The following is a 24,405-nucleotide window of genomic DNA, read 5'->3' on the forward strand; positions in this document are numbered from 1 at the left end:
AAATGTATACAGGAGTAATTGCTTATATGCTTAAACTTAATTGATTAAAGTGGTTGTTTTCTTTTAGAGTAGAGGAACTTGTAGCAGCGACAATTTGTGCACAGGATGTTGATGATCAGATAAGGGAAAGTAGAGCGAGCAACTGGACGTGAAAGCAGGGCTTAAAGAGTTTAAAGTGATGAGGAACGTTGAAGAATATACATAAATACAAGTCAATAAGTTAAGAGCATAATTAGGATCATGCTTTTGATTAAAGAGTCCCAAAAAGGATAAGTTAGGGAGATGCAAGAAAAGGTGTTTTGTTTCCTTTGCAGAAGATCTCGGCGACCACAGGAGGGGCGAGGATCCTGGAGATCTCGAGGCCTGCTGAACCACAATGTATTGCGACCTCTGGTGTTCCAGAGGTCGTGAGAGGGAGTGTGGAGCAGGGAAATTATTTTACTGCTATTGTTAAATAATTGTCATCATTACCATTGCATTAATAATAAAATCTGGAGTTTATATTGCATTCAGGGGTTAAACAGTGTCTCTTTCAGAAAGACTGAGTTGCAGGCTGACAGGAAGTTGTATGCAGAAGTGAAAGCAGATAGTTATTTTGAGCCGCAGGCTAAGACGAGGCTTTAACAATGTAACAGATAGCTTTAAGAAGGCCTTAAGCAGTTATGACTATTTCATACACAATGCATATCTGTGCTTATTAAAGAGTTGGAGCTCGGTCAATTAATTGGGGGTCGGAAGCTTTGTTCGGCGCGATGTTCGGACAATCTATTGTGCAAGTGACTTGGAGCCATAGAAGGAATTGCAATACATGCTTACAAAACACTTATATATCAGATCATTTTATATTAAGGTTTTAGTAGAGGTTCTTGGTTAAAACATTTATTTAGTAGAAGACATACACATAGTCTCAGTGAGCCTCTGGTCTGGTAAAAGGTCAGAAGTGCAACAGGTGAATTGAGAAAGAGCATTTGAGGACGAGACACAGACAGTAGGTGAAGAGGTGACACAAAGAGCATGTGAGGTCGTGACACACACACATAGAGTTAAATTTATTTAGAGGAACCGTCCTTGTTGTCTCGGCAAGAAAGAGGAACAAGACAAGAACTGAAAGGAAGACAGGAAGGGCTAGCCATGAAAATAGAAGATGATTTTCTAGGTGAAAAGTCATGATGATGTTGATCTGATCTATGTATAAAATGTACCGGTGACGCATGAAGGGGCGTCAGTAAACAAACCCTGATGCTATAAAATATCTGTTCATGCTTTGATTGAGTCGAGGACTACTGGCTGTCTGCGTACAGAGTGTCTTCCCACGCGTGTATTCATTAAAATCATCGTTTGACTTCACCCGGCCGGATCGGTGTGGTTATTCTTCGATCACCTCTTGTACCCTTCCTCAATATTGAATCTTAACACCGGGTTCTCTCAGATGCACTGAAAATGAGGGATCTGCATCAAGAGGATTACAGAGCAGAGTATCCAGGATCCAGCTGTCTATCTATAAAGAGTGACTGGTCCAAAGCTCAGCCTCCAGTGTTCAACACTGAACCTAGACCCTCAGACACTAAGTAAGAGATACTTTCTGTCTGTAGATCAAACTGAAGATAATTCATTTCATAGGAAGACAAAACTAAATGCTGTTTAATTGTGTCAGATTAACCCACTTTCTGATTTTTAACCTTTTTCTATTGAACAAACAAAGTCATTCAAACCTACTGATGCTCTTTACTATATCCAACTGCTTTCTAATGTGTTTACCCACCAAAGACCATGAAGTCATCTCCCTGAAAAGAACTGGTCACAATATAATGGCAAAAGCTGAACTTTAGATAAACAGATGCTGATGTTAGAAGTACACACTGCTCACTGCTCAATAAAAGTAACACTTGGAAAACACATTAGATCTCAATAGGGAAAGAATGATGCTGGATATCTACAGTATACTGTTATGGACTGGGTAATATGTTAGGAATGAAACATTGTTTGATGGAAATGGAAATGATCAACATACAGAGGGCTGAATTCAAAGACACCCTGAAATTTAAAGTGAAATGTTTTGTGGCAGGCTTGTTTATTTCACCAAAATGTCATTGCTGCAACTAAAACTGGTACTAAATAGTTTATGTGGCTCCCATGTGCTTCATGCAGGCCAAATACCAACGTAAGGGCATGCTCCTAATGAGATGATGTATGTTGTCATTGAGAATCTGGTCCCAGATTTAGACTGGGGCATCACTAAGCTCCTGGACAGTCTGAGGTGCAACCTGGTGATCCAAGATGAACCAAAACATAATGTCTGTCAGGCGTTGTATGGAGGCGAGGAAGAAGGAACCCAAACGCAGGACTGGCAGGTAGGTGAGGTTTATTATAAGGAGTGGGTGAAGGGGCACTGACTGGCTGGACAACTGAATGGCGGACTGAACTGAGGGAACACACGGGAAGGACAACATAACATCAATGACATGACAGTGAACGAGTAGAAACAGAGGGCTTAAATACACAGACTGATGAGGATGATAATGAGAGACCGGTGAGTACACAGCTGAACATAATCTGGCTAATGACACAAGACGAGCTGACACAGGAAAAGGCAAAGCTGAGGCTGGACCAGGCGAAGCTGAGGCTGGACCAGGTGAAGCAGAAGCCGAGGCCGGACCAGGCGAAGCTGAGGCTGGACCAGGCGAAGCAGAAGCCGAGGCCGGACCAGGCGAAGCTGAAGCTGAGGCTGAGGCTGGACCAGGCGAAGCAGAGGCTGAGGCTGGACCAGGCGAGGCAGCGGCTGAGTCTGATGCCGGACCAGGCAAGGCAGCGGCTGAGTCTGATGCCGGACCAGGCGGCGCGGAAGCCTCTGGCTGGAGACAGGCAGGGCCAGTAGGCGCGGAAGCCTCTGGCTGAGGAGCGGCCGGGCCAGCGGGTGCAGGAACCCCTGGCTGAAGAGCGGCCGGGCCAGCGGGTGCGGAAACCCCTGGCTGAAGAGCGGCCGGGCCAGCGGGTGCGGAAACCCCTGGCTGAGGAGCAGGAGAGCTCACAGCTGGCTCTGGGTGCTGTGGCTGCAGGTCCGGGAACTGAACGGGATGGTGGACGGGCGACTGGGAGACAGGAGGCGACTGGACTACAGACTGAACAGGAGCAGACTGGACTGACTGGACTAGAGACTGGACAGGGGCAGAATGGACTACAAACTGGACAGGAGCAGAACGGACTACAGACTGGACAGGAGCAGACTGGACTGACTGGACTACAGACTGGACAGGGGCAGACTGGACTACAGACTGGACAGGAGCAGACTGGACTGACTGGACTACAGACTGGACAGGAGCAGACTGGAGGGCAGGAGGAGACTGAACCACAGGGGGCAGGTGAGTGAACTGCCTGGACTGAGGAGACTAACGGATAAACAGAGGTCGGTGAGGCTAATGGCTGAGCTGAGGTTGGTACAGCTGATGGCTGAGCTATAGACTGAGCTAATGATGTCATGGTTCGTTGTGTGGCAGGCAGGAGAAGGACCCAAGATGCAGATTCACAGACACGGGGATAAACTCAAAAAACACAGCTTTATTGCTGGCCACGAGAAGCAATACAAAATAAACTAAAACTGGGAAAACTAAAGCATGAGATGTACAAGGAACCGAACCACGGGGAGAATAACACACAACATGAGGGAGAACGCGACGCCGAACAGAGGGAGATGCAGACAGAAATACACAGAGGGTTAACGAGGAAAGTGGGAACACATGGGGAACACAGGTGACACTGATAATCATAACGAGACAGGGCGGGGTGAACTGAACATGACATGTACAGGCGTGAGAGTCACAAAGTAAACAGGAAGTGCACAGAGGTTCAGACAGGAGGAGAGAGAGCACGGGGAAAACACAGACATAACGGGCTGGGGAAACATGAAACAACCACAAAGGGAGACGAGGGCTCATAAATACACAGAGGGCACACAGGGGGGGAGAGAGAGCACGGGGAGAACTTAGACATAATGGGCAGGGGAAACATGGAATAAAACATAAGGAGAGACGAGGGCTCACAGATACACAGAGGGGCACACAGGGGGTAAAAGCCATGAAGGGAAAACACTTAGGGAACAACACAACAGGGCAACTCAGAAAACATGGCCTAAATAAGGAACAAAATACAAACATACAAGAAAGCTAAGAACACTGGGCCAACATGGCCCAGGACCATGACAGTACCCCCCCCCCCCCCCCCCTCAAGGGCTGGCCCCCGACAGCCCAAACCCGAGAAACAAAACAAAAACAGAAAACAACCCACCCAGGGCGGGAGGCGGGGGACCAGGACGGAGGGACCAGAACGGGAAACAAAAACAAACAACAGAAGACACAGGAGCACATGACCACAGTCCAAATAAAGTTCAGGGGGCCGACCCAGAGCCCACAGGCACAAGAGTTCACGGGTCACACGGTCGGGGGGCCGACCAGGTGGGTGGCACAGGTGACAGAGCTGGTCCGGAGGCCGGCCGTGCGGAAGGCAGCGGCGACGGCGAAGGAGACGACGACGGAGCAGTTCAGGGGGCCGACCGCGTGGAAGGCAGCGGCGGCGGCGAAGGAGACGACGAAGGAGCAGTTCAGGGGGCCGACCGCGCGGAAGGCAGCGGCGGCGGCTCTCCAGTCTCAGGCGTGCTGGCCATGGCCTGGTGGGCACAGGACCAGTCGAGGCAGGACCAGTCGAGGCAGGACCAGACGAGGCAGGACCAGAAGGTGGCGATGCGGGGGCCGGACCAGGCGAAGCACAGGCTGAAGCTGAACCAGACGAAGACTCGGAGGCTGAAGCTGAACCAGACGAAGACTCGGAGGCTGGAGCTGCGCCAGACGAAGACTCGGAGGCTGGAGCTGCGCCAGACGAAGACTCGGAGGCTGGAGCTGCGCCAGACGAAGACTCGGAGGCTGGAGCTGAACCAGACGAAGACTCGGAGGCTGGAGCTGAACCAGACGAAGACTCGGAGGCTGGAGCTGCGCCAGACGAAGACTCGGAGGCTGGAGCTGCGCCAGACGAAGACTCGGAGGCTGGAGCTGCGCCAGACGAAGACTCGGAGGCTGGAGCTGCGCCAGACGAAGACTCGGAGGTTGGAGCTGCGCCAGACGAAGACTCGGAGGCTGGAGCTGCAGCAGAGGAAGCACAGGCTGGAGCTGCAGCAGACGAAGCACAGGCTGGAGCTGCAGCAGACGAAGCACAGGCTGGAGCTGCAGCAGACGAAGCACAGGCTGGAGCTGCAGCTGACGAAGCACGGGCTGGAGCTGCAGCTGACGAAGCACGGGCTGGAGCTGGACCAGGAGGAGCAGAAGCAGAAGGTGGCTGGATGGGCTCCTCGGGCCCTCCAGCTGATGTGGCATGGTGCTGGACGGGCGGCTCGGGCCCCCCAGCAGACGTGGCATGAGGCTGGTGCGGTTCTCCTGAACCCCCAGCTGACGTGGAAGGTTGCTGGACGGGCTCCTCGGGCCCTCCAGCGGAGACGGGAGGCTGAATGGGCCCCTCGGACCCTCCAGCGGAGACGGGAGGCTGAACGGGCCCCTCGGACCCTCCAGCGGAGACGGGAGGCTGAACGGGCTCCTCGGGCCCCCCAGCTGATGAGGTAGATGGCGGCGTGGGAGCCGCGGAGTCCTGGATGAGCTCATCCGAGCTCCCAGCAGGAGCTGATGCAGAGCCAGGGAGATTTGGGACCCCTGGCTGAATGTTAAGCTGACCAGCGGACCGTGCTGCTATCGGGGACTGGGCTACTGGAGCTACTGGCGCCTGCGCTACAGGCGGCACTGGAGCTACTGGCGCCTGCGCTACAGGCGGCACTGGAGCTACTGGGGCCTGCGCTACAGGCGGCACTGGAGCTACTGGGGCCTGCGCTACAGGCGGCACTGGAGCTACTGGGGCCTGCGCTGAAGGTGACTCTGGAGCTACGGGGGCCTGAACTGAAAGTGGCACTGGGGATACTGGAAACTGAACTGAGGGGGACACTGGAAACTGAACTGAGGGGGACACTGGACACTGAACTGAGGGGGACACTGGACACTGAACTGAGGGGGACACTGGAAACTGAACTGAGGGGGACACGGGAAACTGAACTGAGGGGGGCTGCGAGGGAGCTAACTGAGCTCTGAAGGGCTGCGAGGGAGCTAACTGAGCTGTGAAGGGCTGCGAGGGAGCTAACTGAGCTGTGAAGGGCTGCGAGGGAGCTGACTGAGCTGTGAAGGGCTGCGAGGGAGCTGACTGAGCTGTGAAGGGCTGCGAGGGAGCTGACTGAGCTGGGAGTAGCTGCGATAGTTGGGGGGAAAGTGGAACTGGTGATTGAGTGGATGACTGTGCTAAGGGAGGCTGCGCTGGGGAAAACCGAGCTAAGGCTAACTGAGGAGGTAGCTGAGTGGCAGACTGAACTGAAGGAGACTGAAGTGGTGGTAGGGGTGAAAACGGAGCTTGTGGTGGAGTCAACGACTGTGCTAGCGAGGATACAGGAGACAGAGCTAGCGCTTCTGGCTGGGCAGCTAAGCGAAAAAACACAGCTCCGGAATAAACAGTCCCAGAGTCAGGAAACTCCTGTTTGTCCCTTCCACTCACCACAGCTGGCAACTCAGAAGTCTCGGTGTCTGGCTGTGGCGGTGGGTGTCGGCGGCGTGAACGCCGTTTTCTCCGGGATGGGGGAGGAGCTGAGCCGGGCCGCGAATCCTCCTCGGTGATAAGCCAGGGCTTCCAACGGAGCTCGTCCTCCCGATACGCCCGTAACACCTGCTGCCGCTCCTCTTCACCGAAGTCGCTGGCCTCCGGCATCTCCGTGCGCCACGTAGTGTAGACAGGCGGTGGCGAAGATGTAGAAGCCGATGAGAAGCGAACAGGCGGCGTAACGGTGGTGAGCCCCATGGTCCCGATCTTGACCGTTTCCGGTTCTTTCTGGGACAGCTGCCCCGGACGGATGCCCACGGCGGACACAAGAAAGTCCCGGATGTGGGGGCGCAGCGCGCCGAATAGCCACGGGAGCCCGGACACCATCCGCTGAAGACGGACGGCTACGGTCTCCCGGTATTCGCCTCTAGGCAGCGTCGCCCATTCCTCACAGTGGTATTCCACCGTGTAGACCAAGTCGTCCTGGAGGTCCGCGGAGGGGTTGTGAACTGCTGGGTCCATGTCGCGGTCGCGTTCTTCTGTCATGGTTCGTTGTGTGGCAGGCAGGAGAAGGACCCAAGATGCAGATTCACAGACACGGGGATAAACTCAAAAAACACAGCTTTATTGCTGGCCACGAGAAGCAATACAAAATAAACTAAAACTGGGAAAACTAAAGCATGAGATGTACAAGGAACCGAACCACGGGGAGAATAACACACAACATGAGGGAGAACGCGACGCCGAACAGAGGGAGATGCAGACAGAAATACACAGAGGGTTAACGAGGAAAGTGGGAACACATGGGGAACACAGGTGACACTGATAATCATAACGAGACAGGGCGGGGTGAACTGAACATGACATGTACAGGCGTGAGAGTCACAAAGTAAACAGGAAGTGCACAGAGGTTCAGACAGGAGGAGAGAGAGCACGGGGAAAACACAGACATAACGGGCTGGGGAAACATGAAACAACCACAAAGGGAGACGAGGGCTCATAAATACACAGAGGGCACACAGGGGGGGAGAGAGAGCACGGGGAGAACTTAGACATAATGGGCAGGGGAAACATGGAATAAAATATAAGGAGAGACGAGGGCTCACAGATACACAGAGGGGCACACAGGGGGTAAAAGCCATGAAGGGAAAACACTTAGGGAACAACACAACAGGGCAACTCAGAAAACATGGCCTAAATAAGGAACAAAATACAAACATACAAGAAAACTAAGAACACTGGGCCAACATGGCCCAGGACCATGACAAATGAGGGAGATAAAGCTACAGCCTGGGCTAGTAAAGCTGGTGCCTGAGCAGGGGACACTTCAGCCAGCCTAACCAGGGATAAAGCTAGTGCGTGAAAGGCTGGATCAGGTGGTGGATGAAGTGGTGGGCTGATGAGTAAGCAGGCTAGCTCTTCCGAGCCTCTGGAGCATGAGGGCACTGGCTGGAGAGCCTCAGCTAGGCCTCTGGGATGGTCAGGTTGGATTCGGGCTGCCCTCAGCCTGGGTGCTGGGACAGGCACGGGAGGTGGCTGGACACCAGTCACCCCCACCTGAGAAACAGAAGCGGGTGTGGAGGTAGACTGGGTCGCAGCTGCCCTCCTCCTGGGACCTGGCACTGGTGTGGGTGTAGACTGGGCCCTAGCCATCAGAGGAGGTGAAACGGCTGAAGGGGAAGGCCGAATCTGGGCCGCCGTGCTGGTGGGAAATGGCTGAGTAACGGGTGTGGAAATAGTGACGGTGTGTGTGTTACTGGCAGGTTAATTGGGGATTGTTCTGGTTTTTCTGCCACCACTATTTACAGTCTTTGGAGCAGAGCAGAAAAACTCTTCCCAGTCCACGTCCTCGTCTAGGAGGGAGACTCCCCATGAATCAGAAGTGAGTCTATTGTGCGTTTTAAGTGAATAATCAGATGGCGAGTGCGAAAAACAGTCACTGGAGCTCACCATCGGGAGTGGCTGAAAGTAGTCCGTTTTATGGCGGCGTGTGCGCCGCTTTCTCCGGGAAGAGGAAGCGGCCGGGGTAAACAGCAGAGCCTCTGGTGCGGTAGCCTCCGTTGAGCCGAGGTGTGAGGCGTAGCCGCTGTGCCGTGGCGATGGTGGAGGTCCGGCGAATGAGGCGGCGGGTGTGTGAGCGAGGAGCGAAGTGGCGAGAGAGGGAGCGGCCGAAGCACGGCGTGAAATGCCCACACTCCGCGGCAGATGCTCCGGTGCATGGGAGGTAGCAGGTGGGTGAACGCGGTGTCTCCAAGGCCCGCCCAGAGCCAAGCGAGTACCCTCGAAGACGTGCTCTCGCTCCACGAAGAGCCGCTGTCTCTCCTTGAGCTTTTCCGCCCACAAGGAGAGCGCTACCTCCTGCCGCTCGTAGAGGTCCGAGTCCGCTGGGTTCCAATTGTGTCTTCGTGGGACGGGTCGTGTCATTCTGTCAGGCGTTGTGTGGAGGCGAGGAAGAAAGAACCCAAACGCAGGACTGGCAGGTAGGTGAGGTTTATTATAAGGAGTGGGTGAACGGACACTGACTGGCTGGACAACTGAATGGCGGACTGAACTGAGGGAACACACGGGAAGGACAACATAACATCAATGACACGACAGTGAACGAGTAGAAACAGAGGGCTTAAATACACAGACTGATGAGGATGATAATGAGAGACCGGTGAGTACACAGCTGAACATAATCTGGCTAATGACACAAGACGAGCAGGAAAAGCAGGAAGTGAGCACATGGAAGTGGCAAAATAAACTGAACATGAACAAAACTGAAAACACTGGGTCACCGACCCAGGAACCCTGACAATGTCCAGGAGATATTTTATTAGATTCAGGTCAGGCAACCGTGGGGGTCAGCCAGTTCCTCCAGTAATAGCTGCATACCCTGGGCACATGCGGTTGGACATTGTTGTAGACCAGGAGGAACCCAGCAGCCATTGCACCAGCATCATTCATGGTGCTGGGCAAGAAGCACAGATCCCACTAGAGGATGTCAGGCCGTCAGGTCACCCTCATAAAGTCTGTTTCTAATTTTTTGGTTAGAGACAATTGTTTGGTAAGGACATTCTACGGCTCTGTTTAACTTACTCCTAGATTAATTGCCTGTCTGCTGGACCTTCATACACTTGAGACTGTGCTGGGAGACTAAGCAACCCTTATGGCAATGGGATGTAATAATGTGCCATTTTGGAAAAGTTGGACTACCTGCAGCCCATGTTTGAGTCAATAGTCTGTGCTTTTGAATGTGATGCAATCAGGAAGTTACAAGTGAGCACTTCTAAAATCCTCTCTTAATCACAGTGGCCTGACTGCTCAGCCTAGTTTCATGGCAAAACCCAAAACTGTCTCAAAAGCTGCCATGAAAAAAAACAAACAACAAAAAACATTTTATGTCCATGAATGACAAGGGTTTTGGGGGGGGGTGTTTTAGTTTGTTTATGCTTTGTTTGTGTTTCCAGAGATCAACACCACATACACATCACATCATCTGCAGAATCTAGCTGTGTGTCTGCGAAGAGTGATTGGTCCAAAGAGCATAATCCAGACTTCAGTGATGAACCCGCAACCTTAGACAAAAAGTAAGAGACTGTTTCTGCTGAACTGAGTAATTATATTTATATAATTATATTTATATTTTAATTATATTTATATTTCTGACTTTACTGTGTATTTTTCTGGTCAGAATATTTTTTCCTTCATGTCCACAGAGAGAAGAGTCATGTTAGTGTGGAGGAGCAGCTGTCCTACTGTGCTTTGTGTCAGGACATCCTGAAGGATCCAGTCTCTACCAATTGTAGACACTGGTTCTGCAGACAAGGGAGAGACTCCTTGTGTCCACAGTTTGGATGCAGGTCCAGACTGCAGACCGCCAGTCAGAGAGGTTGTGCTCAAAGTACGACTGAACATCTAAAGCCTGGACTTCTTATTGTGATGGGTATTAAAGAGTTTTCTATCTATTTAGCATCATTGTTTTTCTTTCTTTTAGCAGATGTTGGTCTGCAGGAGGTATTAGATGAACATAAAATCAGTCTAAGGAGGAGATGTGAACATGTGACTGAAGGAAGTGATGAAACAGGAAGTGGGACTCTGCTCAACAGGATCTACACTGAACTTTACATCACAGAGGGACAGAGTGAAGAAGTTCATACCCAACATGAGGTGAGGCAGCTGGAGACAGCTTCCAAGACCATCAATGACACTCCAATCAGGTGCCAGGACATCTTTAAAGCTTTGGCTGACCAACAGAGACCCATTAGAGTTGTTCTAACAAATGGCATTGCCGGCATTGGAAAAACCTTCTCAGTACAGAAGTTCACTCTGGACTGGGGAGAAGGTTTGGAGAACCAAGACATCAGTGTGGTGATTCTGCTTTCATTCAGGGAGCTGAACGTGATCACAGATGAGCAGTACAGTCTTCTAGAGCTGCTCCATGTTTTCCATCCAGCATTACAGAAGGTCACAGCAGAGAAGCTCGCTGTCTGTAAACTTTTGTTCATATTTGACGGCCTGGATGAAACCAGACTTTCATTGGATTTCACCAACAGGAAGCTTGTGTCTAATGTCACACAGAAGTCATCAGTCAGCGAGCTGCTGACAAACCTCATCGAGGGGAATCTGCTTCCCTTGGCTCTCGTCTGGATAACTTCCCGACCTGCAGCATCCAGTCAGATCCCTACTATATGTGTTGACAGGGTAACAGAAGTACGAGGTTTCACTGACGCCCAGAAGGAGGAGTACTTCACGAGCAGATTCAGTGATGAAGAGCTGTCCAGCAGAATCATCTCCCACATGAAGACATCCAGGAGCCTCCACATCATGTGTAGAATCCCTGTGTTCTGCTGGATCACTGCTACGGTTCTGGAGCACATGTTGACTACAGAGGAGAGAGGAGAGCTGCCCAAGACCCTGACTGACATGTACTCACACTTCCTGCTCGTTCAGACAAAGAGAAAGAAGCACAAATACCACGAGGGACATGAGACGAGTCCACAGGAGCTGATGCAGGCTGACAGGGATGTTCTCCTGAAGCTGGGGCGGCTGGCCTTTGAACATCTGGAGAAAGGAAACATCCTATTTTACCAAGAAGACCTGGAGCAGTGTGGTCTGAATGTCACAGAGGCCTCAGTGTACTCAGGCATTTGTACAGAGATCTTAAAAAGAGAGTGTGCGATCTTCAAGAAACCAGTCTACTGCTTTGTTCATCTGAGCATTCAGGAGTTTCTGGCTGCTGTCTACATGTTCCACTGTTACAGCAACAGGAAGGAAGAGGTGCTGGAGAAGTTTCTGAGGAATGATTTTCCAGATTTATTTACTGATGATTTTGATGATGGTATGCCCATCTATTTTCAAGAGGACTTTCTTTCCACTGTCATGCAGAAATCTCTCCAAAGTAAGAATGGCCACCTGGATCTATTTGTCCGCTTTCTTCATGGCCTGTCACTAGACTACAACCAGAGACTCTTAGGAGGTCTGCTCAATAAGATGGAGTACAGTCCAGAAATTATCCAGAGAGTCATCAATAATCTGAAGAAGATGAAGAGTGATAAAATCTCTCCTGATAGAAGTATCAACATCTTTCATTGTTTGATGGAGATGAATGACTTCTCAGTACATCAGGAGATCCAAGAGTTCCTGAAATCAGAAAACAGATCAGAGAAGGAACTATCTGACATCCATTGCTCAGCTCTGGCCTACATGCTCCAGATGTCAGAGGAGGTTCTGGATGACCTGGACCTGAATAAGTATAATACATCAAAGGAGGGACAACGAAGACTTATTCCAGCTATAAGAAACTGCAGAAAGGCACGGTAAGACCAGATATAGTTATCATCAAAAAATAATTTGTGCTCAAATCTATGTTCTAAAGTACCGATTACATGAGAGAAAGACTCATCCTGCAGAAATTGACAAGATCTTTTGACAGTACTTTTCTAGCTTCTCATGGTCATTCTGTCTGATTTCCTGCCTGCTAGAATAGCCACATTGCCACTGTCAGTCTTACATTGTCTGACCTACTTGCATCTTTGAGTAGTTCATGGTGGCCTATCTCATACCCAGGCGCTTGCAAAAGAGTTCATTATGGAAAATTCCCAGCATGAGATGATAGAAGAATAACAAAGTGATGGTTCAGGGCCACCTCATCCAGCCCTTGCAATACAAAAAGTACATTTTAAAGGCTAGTCTTAAAAGTAGAGAGGATCTCTGTCTTTCAAATTCAAATTATAGTTAGCTACCACAAGCGGAATAAGTAACTGATTTTAAGTAATGGTTCAGTTACAGCAATTTTAAATTGTGCTAATATTGAATCTGATGATGTTCAGTTAGTTTAATTTTAGTTTAATTTCTATACTGTTTGGACAACAGACTCTAAATGTTCCACTTATGTAGATGAAGCTGGAAATTTTTCAAGTGTTTCTCATCAAATGGAGGAAAACTCATTTGTCCACTTTATAACATGTGTGGTGATATATTTTCCATCACAGGCTTTCTAGCTGTGAACTCTCAGAAAGTCACTGTGAAATTGTCGCATCAGCTCTGAAGTCCAGTCCCTCCCATCTAACAGGGCTGGACCTGAGTGGAGCCAAACTCCCTGATTCAGCTTTGAAGCAGCTGTTTACTGGCCTAGAGAGTGCAAACTGTAGGCTGGAGACTCTAAGGTCAGTTCATCAAGACTGTTTTTTATTTTGAACATATTGTAATAATTTGAATGTCAATATTCAATTTAATTTCAATTCTGTTTTATTCACATAGTGCCAGATCACAACAATAGTGAACTCAAGCTGCTTTACATTAAAATATGAAGACCCATAGAGTCATCACAATATGTGTTTCATTCCCACTGAATGAAAAACTTGAAAACATGTTCCTATGATTTTTAGGCCCACATACAATAACCACAGTTTTATCTTAATTTAGAAGCAGTAAATTGGAGGTGATCCAGGTCCTTATACCTTTACATTTCTTCAGTTTAATTAATTGGTGTGTTTGTCTGTTTTTGTTGACAGATAGACAGATAAAGTTGAGTATCACCCCAACATAGCAATGCAAATGTATTCTATGCCTTCTAATAATACTGCCTAAGGGAAGAATGCATAATGCAAATACATTTGGTCCCATCACAGAACCAGGAGGAGCTCCATAATTAATGCCAATTATATGAGCCTTGAGGTTTGGGTGTCCAGGACTTGAATTTTAGTGGATGTAGGTGCATAGGTGCATAATTGAATTGAGTTTTGCAATTCCAGGACACACACACACATACACACACAAAAAATGACAAGAGACAGCTGAAGACCACTTGTTCCTGTAGCAGATGTGAAATACCTTCAAAATTGGCTCATCATGTGTGTTTTTTTTCTTGGTGTTTACTAGGGATGGGTATTGTTTAGGTTTTATCCGATACCGGTGCCAAATCGGTACTTTTGAAACGGTGCCGGTGCTCAAACCGGTGCTTAAAGAATGGAGAACACAAAATTGGTCCATAAACCTCTCATTTTCAGCTGTTTTTTGTAAAAAGATAACAATGTTAGCTTTTTCTGCAGCTATAGGGCATATATGGTATCGCTCTTGGCTGGAAGCAGTGCTTAGACAATGGAAAAAACACAAACTTTGTCCTAAACCTCTCATGTTTAACTGTTTTCCACTTTTTCTTTGGTCATTTTAGCCTTTTTGGCCAGGGTGAAGGGAGTATCTGCCATCAAACAAGAGGACAGCCGCATGTAGCTATGATGATGTTTGCTAGTTCACCTTACATGCATTAATGTAATAACGTGGTTAGCCTACTCAACGTAAATTACACACGAACAACATTAAGCTACTCATGCAGAGAAGAACGGCTGCTGCCATCATCATCCGTCATCATTTCTGCTACACTGGCAGGGCTAGGGGCCAGGACTCTCCTCTTCGTGTTTTTGGGGGATGTTGCATAACAGGCAACCCACCCACAGTAGATGTGCTCAGTGTGAGGTCTCGCAGCAAGCTATCAAATACGGCGCATTTCTGGGCTTTTAAAAAAACCGCTATGCGTCGCCAGGTGTTTCATCGGATTTGAGGTGTTACCTCCTTTGACAGTATCACAGTATCAGCTTAAAGCACTTGTTGCAGGCTGCTGAGTTTGCATATTTTGCTGTGAAGTACAGCCAGACTTTTGACCGCTTCGCCTTGGACATTTTTAATCTGTAGCTCTGCTCTAAAAGAACGTACGTACCTGGGCCCGCCTACTATCCTCGGAAACGTAAAATGATTGGCTAGAAGTGTATCACAGCTCAGGAAAAAAAAGCACCGAAATAAAGCACCAAAATGTGCGCTGCTTTTCGGTCTGGTTGCTACCGTTTATGTCAGAACCGGTGCCATCATGGCACCGGACACCGGTACCCATCCCTAGTGTTTACACAGCGTTTTGCTTCTGAGCTGCAGTGGAGGCATAGTAACTGTGTTGATATGAACAGGTTATTGAATACTATACTGACATTTAGATGATGTGTGTAGAAGTCTGACATGACGATAATTATACACAATGATAGAACTAACAACACAGACCAAGTCACTACTCGTTTTAGAGATAGGTTTGTTCATCAGCACGTACTAATGTTGAGATGCACATTTAACACTTAAACACATCTGATTGGATTATAAATAATTCTTTATTCAGTTTATGGGATTGCAGTTTGTCAGACGTCAGCTGTGCTGCTTTGGTGTCCGCTCTCAAGTCCAACCACTCCCATCTGAAATATTTGGACTTGAGTCTCAACAAGCTGCAAGATTCAGGAGTGAAACACTTATGTGATTTTCTTCAGAGTCCACACTGCAGATTGGAGACTCTGAGGTCAGTTTACTTACCTCTCTCTCACTCACCCTTTCGCTCCCAATATATGATCTGAAAAAATTTTCTTTTCACAATGTATTCTAATATATTTTGAGGATGTCCGGTGAAATGCTAGCATTTATTTTATTTAATTCAGTGCAACATCACAGTAGTGTCTGATAATTTCATCATCATCATCATCATCATCATCATCGTTTATTTATATAGCACTTTTAAAACACACAAGGCTGACCAAAGTGCTGAACAACAGAAACATAATAGATACCATAAGAATAATAAATACGATAAAATAATAAACATAGCAAAAACAATAAGATACAAGTCAGTCAACCACTGAATCAAAAGCCAGTGAATGAAAATGCGTTTTCAATCTGGATTTAAAAGCCATCACTGATGTCGATTGCCTAATGTGAAGAGGAAGATTATTCCAAAGCTTAGGAGCCACAATAGAGAACGCTCGGTCTCCTCTCAGTTTCAACCGTGGTTTGGGGACTGAGAGCAACAGCTGCTCAGCTGACCGGAGCGAACGAGTGGGGACATAGGGCTTCAGCAAATCAGACAGATTGCCAGACCATTTAAAGATTTAAAAACCAATAAAAGAACTTTAAAATGAATCCTAAATTCAATTGGAAGCCAGTGCAGGGAGGCCAGAACCGGAGTAATGTCCTCAAATTTCCTTTTACCAGATAAAAACCGTGCCGCAGCATTCTGTACTAGTTGCAGGCATGTCAGAGTGCCCGGTCCAACCCCTATTAAAAGGGAGTTACAATAATCCAAGCATGAGGTTATAAAAGCGTGGATAACAGTCTCCAAGTCACGCCTTGAAAGAAAAGGTTTAACCTTCGACAGACGCCTGAGTTGATAGAATGACGATTTCACCACCCCATTCATGTGGCCATCAAGGGTAAGTGCAGAGTCGATTTTTAACCCAAGATTGGTAATTGAGCTCTTCAGGTGAGGGGTCAGAGCAGCAAGGTCAACATCAGGGATATCAGAGGAACGATTCGGGCCAAACAGAATTACTTCCGTTTTACGTTCGTTAAAATTTAAAACGTTTTGAGCCATCCATGACTTAACATCACTAAGGCAATCAAGCAGGAGTCTAATTTGGGAGCTATCAGAATGACTGAAAGGAAAATAAAGCTGGCAATCATCAGCATATAGATGAAATGAAACTTTATGTTTACGAAAGATCGCACCCAGTGGCAGGAGATACAATGAAAACAGTAATGGCCCAAGAATAGATCCCTGTGGTACACCCCATGGTAGAGGGGCCACAGAGGATGATGACGAGCCCAACTTAACACAGAAGCTCCTGTTTGAGAGGTATGATTTTATCCACAGGAGTGCAAAGCCAGAAATGCCCACACAATGCTGTAAACGAGAGATCAGCAGGTCATGATCCACTGTGTCAAATGCAGCAGTCATATCTAGTAGTATAAGCACTACGTGTTTACCACAGTCCGTCGCTACCAGAATATCGTTCATAACCTTTATGAGAGCTGTCTCTGTGCTATGAAACGTCCTAAAGCCGGACTGAAAAACTTCAAACATATGAGAGTTGTTTGGATAATCCATCAGCTGAGTGTGAACAACCTTTTCCAAGATCTTACTCAGAAAAGGAAGTTTAGAGATGGGTTTAAAATTTGACATTACTGAAATATCTGAGCCTGGCTTCTTAAGTAAGGGATGAATAACTGCATGCTTAAACTCACTTGGTACTTGACCTGACAAGAGGCTGGTATTGATTATGTTTAAAATATGTGGTCCAACAGTAGGAAACACCTCTTTCAGAAAACGCGGTGGAACGACATCATTCGGAGAACCACATGGTTTAGCACTTAACACAAGCTTCTCTAGTTCAGGTAGAACAATCGGTTGGAAAGCAATAAGCAAATTTAAACAGGGAACATGCACAGCCGGGCCAACAGAAGATAAAGTGGAGGGTCTCAAACTGGCAACCTTATCCACAAAGAAATTAAGAAACCTATTACACGTAACCTCTGAAGATTGCAAAAGAACATGATCCTCTGCATTCAGTACAGAATTAATGGTATTATACAGAACACAAGGGTTATGTGAATTAACAGCAATAAGTTGTGAAAAATAGGAGTTTTTGGCGGTCTTTACTGCCCTCTGATAAGCTTTCCAACTCGTCTTAAGAGCTTCCAGAGAAACGCACAGCCTGTCCTTTTTCCATCGTCTTTCACATCTCCTACATTCTCTTCTAATGGCTCGAGTAAAATCGGTTAGCCAAGGGCTGGCCTTGGGTTTACACTGCCTGAGTCTTAGAGGTGCAACAACATCAAGGGCAGATTTACAAACAGAGCCCAGGGGCCCGTTCTTCGTACGTCGCTTACTACATCCAAGATCAAATGAAACATCCAAGATCAAATCATCGCGCTAACCGTGAGCTCGCTAATCCGGTTCCCCGAACACACCTGCTGTTGACGATTACTACAGCTGGACGCAGGAATGTGACATCACTGGGTGTCGTAAAAGGGGCTACGCATCGATAGTAGAAACATTGATCGGCAACCCGCTGATTGGTCGGCGAAAATGTCCAAGGGGCGTGCTCGGTATTTTCCGGCAGCAGAGCAAGAACTCATGAGTGAGGGATTTCAGGAGTTTCAGAGTTTAATTAAAACGCAAGAGAACACTGCAAAGGCTGCAAAAGCAAGGAGAGAGGGCTGGCAGAAAGTTGCTGACAAATCAAACTCGTAGGTAATTTAATAATAATAATAATAATGGATTGGGTTTATATAGCGCTTTCCAAGGCACCCAAAGCGCTTTACGATACCACTATTCATTCACTCCCACATTCACACACTGGTGGAGGCAGCTACGATTGTAGCCAGGCTGCCATATCGCGCCATCGGCCCCTCTGGCCAACACCAGTAGGCGGTAGGGTAGATCTATCATATGACACTATATTGTCCAATATCATATGGCATTATATTATATTATAATATGTTATATTATATCCCCTTTCACATTAGAGCCACAACAGGACCCACAAGAACATGGGAACAAGTAAAAGTGGAATACAGGAGTATTCTACAGAATGGTAATATTTATCTCTTAGATTGCTTTGCGTCTCTTGGCAAGGTAATACTGGCCTGTAATACTCTGTTAGTTTGTTCATAACAGCAACCAAGAAAAGGGCAGAGGAAAAAAAGACAGGTGGTGGTCCTGCACCCCCTCGTCAACAAGTTGGTTATGTAAATAATATCCTCACGGGAAAATCGATATCTCTCTATGAGCACACTGTCGCGCTGAGCTAAAGGATCCTGTCTGTCCCGCAATATACGCTGAATTCTGAGGACTCTCCTTATCAATCTTGCACCTTCCGCAATGGGTTGGTCGCGTATACGGACAGGACATGGCTGCGACAGACTTCCCAAATCCACCTTCGCTTTTATAGCCGTGGTCTCTCATCTTGATTACACGAAGTAATTTACAATTACTACTCTGAAATATGAATTACATCTGTAATAATCACATACATGTAATAGAATGTTAATAGTACATTTCCCTTTTTTAGGAAATGACCTGTATGTATCTGTGTGACATCAATAAAAGGATCAAGTGCTGCATTATCTTTAGTTACATTGATAATATTTATTTATGGTGAAACAGTGGAAAAATATCGCTGTTGCTTTCGTATAAATGAAGCGGACATACCTGCGTGGCCGCGATCTAATCCTGTTTACATAAAGTAAACCTGCTCCCGAGCAGGTTTACGCTTACGGCTCTGTTGCTATGACAGCAAGTCCCGGATGAGCTTCGGGGAACCGACTGATCCAGGATCACGCGAAATCGTCAACAATCTAATCCGGCTAACCTACTTAGCGAGGTACGAAGAACGGGCCCCAGATGAGAGAGTAATCCATCTACGGAGGACGACTCAGAGGGACTGGACACAAGTTGTTCAAATAGTGTTGAAAAATCCTCAGCAGTATCTGAGCCGAAGGTACGATAGCATTGCATAGGTGCAACCCGTTTAACAACAGGACTAAGAGGAACAACGTCAAATAAAATGGGCATATGGTCAGAGAATACAGCATCCTCCACATGTAAGTTACAGACAGATAACCCATATGATAACACCAAATCCAATGTGTGACCACGTTCTTGAGTGGCACCTTTAACAGATTGAACAAGATTAAAAGAATTCACCAGGTCCATGAATTCCTTAGCCAGGGGCTTCCCTGGGCAACAGACGTGTATATTAAAATCACCGAGTAGCAGGACCTGGTCATACCGGGATGCACAGTCAGCGAGAAACTCCGAAAACTCAGATAAAAACTCCTTGTTATATTTAGGAGGCCGATAAACTATTGCACACAGCAATGAAGGCGAGTGGCCAAGTTCACACAGGCAAAGTTCAAAGCTGGTGTGGCGTGTCCATGAGGATAGTTGCTTAAACTCAAAGTGTGATTTAAAAACAACAGCTAACCCCCCGCCATGACCAGAAGCTCTCGGAGCGCTAAAATAAGCACAGCTGGCGGGCAGCAGTTCAGAAAAAATGCTTAACTCACCGGGTGAACTCCAGGTTTCAGTCAAACAGAGGAAATCCAATGCATGGGAAGAAAAGAAATCCTTCAGGATGAAGGTCTTATTCGCCACCGATCTGGCATTTATTAAACCCAACCTGAGGGGAGCTGGTTCGGAGACCTCTGCGGCAGTGACAACCAGATCCACCAATCAAAGGTTTGATCGGTCCATTCCCCTCCAACACAGATGCCGAAGAGGGAATGATTTAACAGGGCTGCTCCCGATAGAGCCGACAACGGAGACCAACCAGGAATCCACAGGATCCAGTGTACGCGATGGTACCAAGAGTCGTGGAAAAGATTGACGAACAGAGCGTAGATCGTGAGGAAGCTAAGAAATCTGGATTCTCAGCTTAACGAGGCGACCTCCACGGGTACCCCGTCTCCTGCGTCATTTCCGCATATCTGGTGGCAGTGGTAGGGGATGCCAGCGCAATGGTACTGCTTCCAGGTAGGGAGGCAGAAAACCCTGGCTATCTTTACCAAACCAAACTGAAACTTTGGTGGATAAGCCGCTTTCCAATAAAGTCTGGCGATCATACGACAGTGTTGAACTGACATGTTGCACAACATTAGCTAAAAACAATACAATCAAACAAATAAAAAGGAGCGGTTGACGGCATGCCAAACACACAGGCGCCATCTTAAAACACATCCCCCATTAACACTGATTGATCAGCACACACACACACACACACACACACACACACACACACACTGACCTGTAAAAGCTGAGTTGACCTTTTTTTTTTTTTTTTTTTTTTTTTTGCTAGCTTTATGGTGTTTGTTCCCTTACGTGTCTTTTCTGTCTTAGTCTTGTCTCTGTGTTTTGTCCTTAGTATCTCATTTGTAAAGTCGGTCTGGTCTGGTCCATGCTTGTTTACCTTTCTGTTCTTGTGTCAAGTTTGTAGGGTTGTGTCTGTGTCTCCATGTTAGTTATTTCCTGTTTTATTTTGACAGTTTTTTTTGTCCCTTTTTTAAAATTCAGTTTTACTTCCAGTGTCTTCTGATTGATCCCAATTGTCCTGCCACCTATTTCATCCTCCCTCATTATCTCGTGTCTCCCTCAGTTTATTGTCGTGTCCTCCTTCATGCTGTGTGCCTTGTGTGTTCGAATTTCCTCGGCTCTTGCCTTGCCCCAGTTTTGTATTTTGGTATTTTGTTCCTTTGAGTTCCAGCAATACAGCTGCCTATGTATTTGAACCGTGTCCCCTGTGTCCTATATACTGGGTCCAAAATTTGAAGCACAGTACTTCATGACACCACAAACTGATAATCAGTTAATCAAACGTATTTGATTAGAAGCATGTGACTTCTGCTCACCCTCTTCAATTTTTCGTCAGCAGTGATAACATACTTAGAGTGTTTTCACATCTATGCACCATACATTTGGTAATTTAATAATTACAGAGTTTTGGGAGGATTCTTATACAATAGCCACTTACAACTGGGCATACAGGTTATAGGTTGACTCAGGAGATCTGATTAGATTATAAATGATTTTATTTATATGTTTTACTTTTTATTCAGATTGTATCGTTGCGGTTTGTCAGTGATCAGCTGTGCTGCTCTGGTCTCTGCTCTCAAGTCCAACCCCTCTCATATGAAACATCTTGACCTGAGCTACAACAAGTTGCAGAATTTAGATGTGCAGCAGCTGTTGGGGCTTCTGAAGAGTCCACAGTGTAGACTGGATCTTAGGATCTGAGGTCAGTAGAAGGTTGGAGTGGTGCTCCAGTAATATTTTCCTGAACAGAGTTTTATGAAAGCAAAGACCCAGTGTTTCCTGCAAACCTGAAGCCTCCAATATATCCACTATCCTCTGCACATGTCCAAGCCATTGCTTGTTTTTTCAACACTATACAACTTGTCAGTTTCATCTCTGTCACAGTTCTGGAATCACTCTGACTAAAGCCTGCAAATCAGTGGCTCTTATTTCAGAGAACCAAAATTGCATTTAGTAACCATTTAATACTCATAGAGAGCAAAAGTTCTGCCAAGTTCCAGGAAACATATTTATACATCTGTCTTGTCAGTGCTTTCAGTTCAGTAACAGCACCCATGTTTATTAGTCAGCTGATATTTCAGAATCAGATATGTTTATAAACTAGGGCTGTCAACGTTAACGCATCATCACGGTTAATGAGCTTAACATTTTAACATGTTTAACCTATCTGGAGTGCAGAATGGACAAACTTTGGAGAAACTGCCCGAAATGCATTGACAGAGACATTTCAGGGATTTTGAGTTATTCCAGATGGGTTAATTGTGTTAAATATTTTAATCACGTTAATCGTGATGACGGATTAATCCGCATTAATGTTGACAGCCCTATTATGAACACATGAAGACTCTGTTTTAGTGGAACAACAGGAAATGGTCCACTCTTGCTCTGAACATTAATCAGGTCCCTGCTTCATATTGGACATTCTGCATTACTGACAGACAGGAGATGGTGATGACTGTCAATATCTGTAAACAATCAGTTAGAAAATATGTTGTTTTTTTCTGCAGAGTGAAGTCATTTTGGTAAACAAGACAGCGTGTGTGCCAAGAGAGGATAAGCTGTGTCTTGATGATGTTGAAGTAGCATTGCTCTGACTGGGCCATGTTACTGGGAGGTTGAGTGGAGAGCAGAGCTTCATCCAGAAGTGACTGACAGAGGAGTCATCACCTCACAGAAGCTGTTTCTTTCAGGTGAACATAGATAATCCATCACTAAAGTGTTTCAGGAGTCTCGTGATTTATTTCCACTGTGGACTTGAATGACATCTGCAGATTTGATGCTAAAAATCTCTGCAAGTGTGAGCATTTAGCTTACTAAGTTCAGTCCAACATGACTGAACTTCCTTTTAACATTCAGAGCTGAAAAGGAAGCTGGCTACACTACACAGCTCCTCCCCGACTCCTCTCCTGCTTTCTGCACTGGATGTGCTGTCTTACTGACTGACGGCTGATGAAGAGTCCCTATGGAAACACTTGATTCACATATCAATTCTGTTATAGTGGAAGGACTCATTCTTCAGTGTCTGACAGATGAATGGGACGATGTGCAGATGATTTTCAGTGCTGCAGAGTGAACTGCTCTGTGAACAACTCCACTGTCAGACATGATGTAGAGTCCAGCATCACCCCTGTGTGTCCCTCTGGATCATTAGTGTATTTGAACTGTTCTGTCCTTGTACACACAGAGAGTCCTCCACCCCTTCTGTTTCACACTCACGCACCTACTCAATCTGTATTTTATTTCATCTTTTTATTCACGGATATTCTGCAGCCAGAATTAAACTACAGATCATGTCTGCTTAGGACATTTACAGAACAGCATTTACAACCATGTATACAGTGCAGAGGCAGCTTAGTTGGCTGTCAACCCTTGCAAAGTGTCTGCTTATCACTGTTTCTTTATGTTGTAATGTCACCCTGTGGAATGATTGAGAACTGCAGTTAATGTTCAATTTATATCTCATGCGGGCACTCTCCATGCGCAATGACCATTCTTTAATCAGGACAGGGTTATATTTGTGTCCCCCTATGACGGGAATAAGAGGCTTTTATCTAGGCTTTTAAGGTATGGACATTGAGGCTGTGGACAGCTACAGGTACCTTGGTGTTCATCTGAACAACAAACTGGACTGGACTCATAATTCAGACGCCCTCTACAGGTAAGGGCAGAGCAGGCTGTACCTGCTGCGGAGACTCAGGTCTTTTGGAGTGAAGAGCCCACTCCTGAAGACCTTCTATGACTCTGTGGTGGCCTCAGCCATCTTTTATGGTGTGGTCTGCTGGGGTGGCAACATCTCTGCTGGGATAGGAAGAGACTGAACTGGCTGATCTGCAGGGCCAGCTCTGTTCTAGGATGCGCTCTGGACCCAGTGGAGGTGGTGAGTGACAGGAGAATGGTGGCTAAGCTGTCATTCCTGTTGGACAACCTCTCCCGCCCCATGCTGGAGACTCTGACAGTACTGAGGAGCTCCTTCAGTGGCAGGCTGCTGCACCCACGGTGTGGGACGGAGAGATTTTGCAGGTCTTTCCTCCCCACTGCTGTCAGACTCCACAACAAAGACTTTTGCTGCTGATCAAACACACACAAACCCACACATGTGCAATAAGACTAAGTGCAATACTCTTTTTTGACAAAGTTGTATTTTTACTCAGTTGTATATAGCATTTGTATTCTATTTTTATCCTATTGTATATGTCTGTGAAGGTTCTCAGTCATCCAGGTCATCGTAGTCAAAGGAGCTTGCAAAGAAAAGCGTCTGGACTTCTTTAAGTTACTTGAAGACGTTTCACCTCTCATCTGAGAAGCTTCTTCAGTTCTAAGGTCAAATGGTGGAGAGTTCCAGATATAAACCTAGTGGGAGTTTCCCCCCACAGAGGGACAAAAGGACCCCCTGATGATCCTCTAATCGC

The 24,405-nt window shown here is 46.9% G+C and overlaps 1 protein-coding gene across 1 annotated transcript; it reads left to right on the forward strand.

The window, feature by feature from the left end:
- Positions 1-1,440: 1,440 nt before the first annotated feature.
- On the forward strand, positions 1,441-21,697 carry LOC146555371 (protein NLRC3-like). The gene is made up of 6 exons (XM_085250821.1): positions 1,441-1,568; positions 10,317-10,501; positions 10,598-12,416; positions 13,092-13,265; positions 15,260-15,433; positions 21,520-21,697. Exons 1-6 carry the CDS (start codon positions 1,441-1,443, stop codon positions 21,695-21,697), a joined length of 2,658 nt encoding a protein of 885 aa, XP_085106947.1.
- Positions 21,698-24,405: the final 2,708 nt, after the last annotated feature.

This window comes from Mchenga conophoros, linkage group LG17 (assembly GCF_057382185.1).
Source record: "Mchenga conophoros isolate Kocher_MC1m ecotype Shallow Benthic linkage group LG17, M_conophoros_male_GT1.1, whole genome shotgun sequence".
Taxonomy (NCBI): domain Eukaryota; kingdom Metazoa; phylum Chordata; class Actinopteri; order Cichliformes; family Cichlidae; genus Mchenga; species Mchenga conophoros.

Bases quoted from the DNA above. Each gene is read 5' to 3' on its own strand.
- LOC146555371 (XM_085250821.1), top strand. From the start codon at position 1,441: ATGAGGGATCTGCATCAAGAGGATTACAGAGCAGAGTATCCAGGATCC. The intron at 1,569-10,316 runs GTAAGAGATACT...TCATGTCCACAG, and splicing joins CCTAGACCCTCAGACACTAA to AGAGAAGAGTCATGTTAGTG. The intron at 13,266-15,259 runs GTCAGTTCATCA...TTCTTTATTCAG, and splicing joins TGTAGGCTGGAGACTCTAAG to TTTATGGGATTGCAGTTTGT.